Raw genomic sequence first — 5,609 nt, 5'->3', positions numbered from 1 at the left:
CATATGTGTATTAGTATGTGGAATTGCATGTGCTTTGATGTTTGTGGAGGCCAGGAGTTCATTTGTGGGAGTCAGGTTTCTTCTTCTGTCATTTGTATCATTCCATCCTGGGTACTGAAGTAAGGTCTTCAGGTTTAGCAATAAGCACCTGTGACCACAGATCCCTCTTCCTGGCTCTGATCACTAGTCTTATAAACTCTCTAAAGGTTAGTTTTTCTTAGCCCAGCTGCAAAGTTTTAACCTTGTCTAATGAATTTTTGTAATTCTTGATTTAATTATTTTACTCTGTTTCTTCACTACTATGACTACCTTAAACAACAGGATTCCTCACCAGAAAGAAAAGATAAGTGAACCACAGGTACAAGTTGACCAGTATGTGTGTGCCTGTGTGTGTATAAGGGTGCTTGTGTTCATCTGTGTGTCTGTGTGGTCATGTATGTGTATGTGCATGTCTTTCTGTGTGTACATGTATTTGTGTATGGGCAAGTATGTGTACATGTCTGTGGGTATTTGTGTTCACAAGTGTGTGCCTGTATGCACGTGTGCATGTGTGTACACATGTGTGACTCTGAATTTTAAACTATTGGGTATGTGGTAAACAATTCACTTTCTATTAGTGAGTCACAATTTGGAGTTGATATACTCTGGCCAAATAAAGGAATTAGCTTTATTAAATGTAAACAAAATAATTGAAAAAAATTTGGATGACATATGTTAATTAGTTTAAGATAAACTTTTCTATGACAACTACTGGCTGACAATACCTGTGTGTAGAGTAGAGAGTTACCCACTGAATGACATTCTAAGCAGCAGTCCAACTGCTCCTGGAAGCACCTCTCTTCTGGCTTTAAAATTTGAATGTAGTAACTTTTTATCAGTAGTTTTCAAACCTTTGATTGCAGCCAACATCTTGCAAATGAAGCAATATTTAAAAATTTATAAAAGTGAAAAGCCATACTATTTTGTATCTCGTATCTTTGTATTTCGTATCTTTGTATTTTGTATCTTTGTATTTTGTATAAATACAAAGAGTTCGAATTTTGGAGTTTCAAATTTCTAGTAATTTCTAGGTGGTCAGCCTCTGACAATTTTTGGCAATGTTTTGATGAATTGTGGGAATATCATAGCCTTTTACTTTCTCATTTTTTATATTTTATTTTGGTGATATGATGTTGAGACAGTACTGATCAGCAGATATGTACTGAAAAAACATAAATTTTCTATGTTGTTCCTCAGCCATCTGTAATAATTAACAATACCTTACCGGTAAGTTGCATGGTTGACTCTTTCCATTCAAAGTTAAATCTATTAAAACTAAAATGACTCAGTCCTTTGTAAAATCCTCATACTACAGTTAAAACATGCTTTTCAATGGTGCATTTCACCTTTTTTCATCTGTATACTTATTGAATAACATAGAAGTAGATAGAGGAGCATTTGCCATAACCTACTCCCATCACATTGTGCTGGTTAAAGACGCCCCTTTCAATATGATTGGTTTTCACCTCTGTCCATACAAATGTATGGAATGGGATTTGCTTCCTGGTTCTGATTTTCACTCCCAATTTAATTTGCTCTATTTTATTCACTGTGCACACAGAATTAACATTTTCAGTTTTATGCCTGTCTCCTTACAGGAAGTTTAATGATGAATATGTTTAAATCAAACCTCCTCTGACAGTCACATAGTTGGTTAGTTTGTGAATGAGAATAAGCTTATCATTTGTGGGCAATAGTTAATTACCACAGTTTCTTTAGAGCTTAAGTGCCATTATCAACTGATCTACTCTTTCCTTTAAATTCTGGTGCTGCTCAGTTTTTGCTCCCGCTGATGGCTTTGTGCCATTTGGATCTTGTGCTAAACAAAAGTATATGAATATGTTGGTCTTTTATTTGCAGGTGGTTCATGTGTTTTATGGTGATAATATGCAGTACATGTTTACATTTCCTCCAATAAATATTCAGAGACGTGTCATTTTAAATGACTATTACAGAATAAACTTTTCAAAGTATGGTGATTTATTTATGTGTGCATATGTAAATACATGTGTTCATAAATTGAAAATAGTTGATATAGAAAACAATTTTAATAGGAATAATTAATTTTATTTTTATTAAAGTTTTTCTTTAATATGTCCCAAAATACTGCAATGAAGTTGAACTAAGTCTTTAAGGACGGCTGAAGACTCACAGCTATAACTCAGTAGGATGCAGGATGAAAAATAATGTTTTAGCTGAAGGCCTTTATGTCTTTTAAAATGCAAATACCTCTCCTTTTGTCTGCAATCAGTCATTTATACATTAATGTGAGTGAATTTATTAGACATCTTTCTCAGGTTAATTTAGAAGAAGGGACCGTTCAGATGAACTCAGTAGCTGCAGAGACATGGGGAAGATTAAGTATTAATGGCAGGAGCATGGAAGATAACTTAGTCTACTGCAATGTTACATTTAAAGGCAATGCTGTCTGTATTTAATATACTCATTAGTATTTACAAACACACATAAAGAAAATGTCTGCTTAATGAGGAGAATATGAGTGCATGTTTCAGAATTGTATCCAACTAGTTCACTGTGTCTCAATGGAATGATAATATAATTAAGCAAATTACTTATAATTTTGTTCAACTCTGAATTAAGTCAGCAGTAGAATTCCCAACCAAAACACTGACTAATATTTTGATCTCCTGAGTGCTCTCAAAGACAGCAAGCAAGTGAACCTGCTAGGCCGTCTCCCATCCTGGCAGCAAGGGACCTGAGGGTTTCATGCACCAAACTGAGTCTTGCATTTTGCACTTAGATACATGTTTTTTTAATATGTGTTTTGAAATATAGTTCAAAGTTTCTCTTAATCCTTTTTACTACGAAGTAATTTCTCAGGTTTCTACTGCTGCACTTAGGTAATTTATGACTAGAATATTTTGACCTGCGTTTAAATGTCACCATCATTATCACATGCTGTGTGATAAAGTACTTCTGAGCCACAGTCCCCATGTGTTTGCACTCTCAACTTTCTCCTTATATGTGGGAAGCTGGCTCTGACAACTCTGCAGTGGTGAGAGAGAAGTAGGAATATGAGTATCTTCACTTGACAAAAGGTCTTTGAAAGAAGTTGTGGACGGTGTTGTTGTAGCTGTAGTTTGAGTGTACAATCTTAAAAGTTTGCAGTGGGCTGTTATGAAGCCAAGCAAATGATACATGTCTGATAAATCTATGAAGAGTGATGCAGGCATGCCTTTTCACAAGTCTGCCTGGGAAGAGCATTGTCATGAGCCATAGAGACTCTGAGAGCTCAGTGGTAAGTATAACTTACTTGAGTAAATATTAGCAATAGAGAGATGTGAAAAATATGTCACATATTTCAATATATAAAAATATATATGAGTATATATTCTAATGCATATATACTTATATTTGAAAAGAAACCAGAAAAATTACTACATATATTAAATATATGTATAACAAAATTTTTTTTAACAGAAGAAACAATGAATACACTGTAGTACATAATAACATATCGTCTGTATAATTAGAGGTTTTACAGCTTGATCTTGCTCTTACTAAGGTTCTAAGATTATTCTAGCATTCAGAACTTTTACAGATAATCTTAGAAATCAACTTATATTTAAATGAAAATCTAATTACATTTAAATCATTTAACTTGATCCATGATTATTTGAATATCATATCCTGCCTAAGTAGATATAGTATAAATTAGTTGGTGTTCATTATAAATACAATATTCATGTCAACATTTCTATAAAATTATAATTGTATATGTTTTCTAATTATTAATATAGGACAAGCTGCTCATGTGTTCTGTATATACATTCTGCAAAATTCCAATTTTATGTCATTTCTTATAGTTGTACTCATTCTTATAAAATGTTTTAATTGGTTTCTTGCCCAAATTGTCACCACCAGGTTGCATTGAGTCTTATGAAGGACATGTAACACTCTCTCATTCAATCTTTGCCACTTTGTGATACTAAATACCACTTAACAGAAGTCATTGGCCACAGCTTAAAATTGAGCCACATAAGAGAATACATACTTAAGAGAATATCAAGTGTACCTACCACTTCATATATTATTTATCTACTTAGATTGAGGCTTCATTCTATAACCTATTCATATTTTGCTTTGGCTACACAGAGATAATAACATTTACATTCCTGTCTTTATTTATTTTATAGTGTCTGACTCTGTATAACCCTCTATTTACCCACAGATGGCTTCAAATTCTGGTAGTTTCTGCCTTAGCTACCAAAGTTATAGAATTCAGGGAGAAATACTCATGCCCATATTAACAGAATTTCTTCTTTCTTAGTACTATTAATAATAGTGGATATATTTTAGAAATTAAAAATATTATGGAATCTCATATATAAACTATGAAGATTAGCTTCACTTTGGTGTCTTTGATTATAACAATTAGTTGTCAAACTACAATATAACTTTATTATAATGGCGTTGAAAATGTATTCCCATAGTTGTGGATTTTGTTTGTTATTCCTTGCGCCTTGCTTATCAGGGCCCTAATAGTGGATATTAACTTTCTAGAAAAACAGAAGCAGAATAGTAACTTAATACAAAAAGATTTGACCATCATATCTAGCCTGAAGAGACAAGAGTAAAGTCTTCTACAAAAGAACTGGGAGCTGGGTAAATCCACTTATGATGAGTCAATTCCAAAAGAGCTCAGAGTATAGTATTTTCTACTTTATTCTTACTGCACATATAATGTACATTTTGCTTTCTGTGGAAGTAAAGTTATCATAATCGAAAGACTACAAAAGAAGTAACACCTAAGTGTATATAATTTTAGAATCCTCTATAAGTTAATCATATATAGGCATCTAAAAGACTTTTTTTTTCCAGGTAGCCTTTGGAACAAGAGTTATAAGCAATTTAATATATAATTTTGGAAATCTTACCTTGACTTGCAAACTTCAACTCTTTCGCATCTGTGAGTGTGGGCCTTTTGTCAGAGCCTTTTTTCTCGATCCGTCGATGGCTTCTTTTCTTTTTTGACTCTCCCCAAAGATTAGATCCTCCATGCATGCTTGGTATATTTAAAATTGCAATACCTTCCAGAGAGATGTTTATCAAATCTATCTGTACTCCATCACACTGGAGAGAAAGAGAGAGAGAGAGAGAGAGAGAGAGAGAGAGAGAGAGAGAGAGAGAAGAGGTGCATGTTTCTTTTACTTCTTCTATTTTTTAAAAAAATAACTAAAGTTATTTTAAAGTCATGCCAATACAAAGAACAAAAATGTAGTAACATTAACAAGTTGCCGTTCATAACTATTACAAATGGTCACACCACATCCCCAATGTGTTTTACTCTATAGGAAACTTCATTTGTGAGAGAAACATGTTTGTGATTTCTTTCACTACAATACACAAATTGTAGATTAAGATCTAATTTAAGAATGAAGATATTGTTATTATCGTTATGTTTTTTGAATGACAGATTTGAATTCATGACCCTCCTGTACCTTGCTTGGTATCTGGTCTCCTCCCCTCTCCTACCCTTTCCTCTCCTCTCCTCCTATCCCCTTCTCTTTCCCTTTCTTTCTTTCTTTCTTTCTTTCTTTCTTTCTTTC

At 33.3% G+C, this 5,609-nt stretch overlaps 1 protein-coding gene across 4 annotated transcripts in view; it reads right to left on the bottom strand.

Annotated features, from left to right (window-relative positions):
* Window positions 1-5,609, bottom strand: part of Dgkb (diacylglycerol kinase beta) — a 644,882-nt gene that overhangs the window by 154,229 nt on the left and 485,044 nt on the right. For all 4 annotated transcript variants that reach the window (XM_028768913.1, XM_028768911.1, XM_028768912.1 and 1 more), the window contains one exon: window positions 4,938-5,133. In XM_028768913.1, coding sequence (XP_028624746.1) covers window positions 4,938-5,133 — 196 coding nt within the window. The remainder of the gene's footprint in view (window positions 1-4,937; window positions 5,134-5,609) is intronic.

The sequence above is a fragment of the Grammomys surdaster genome, unplaced genomic scaffold, assembly GCF_004785775.1.
Source record: "Grammomys surdaster isolate TR1022 unplaced genomic scaffold, NIH_TR_1.0 188, whole genome shotgun sequence".
In the NCBI taxonomy this organism is placed as follows: Eukaryota; Metazoa; Chordata; class Mammalia; order Rodentia; family Muridae; genus Grammomys; species Grammomys surdaster.
Note: the sequence above shows the minus strand (reverse complement) of the source record. Positions and strands in the feature narration are given on the sequence as shown.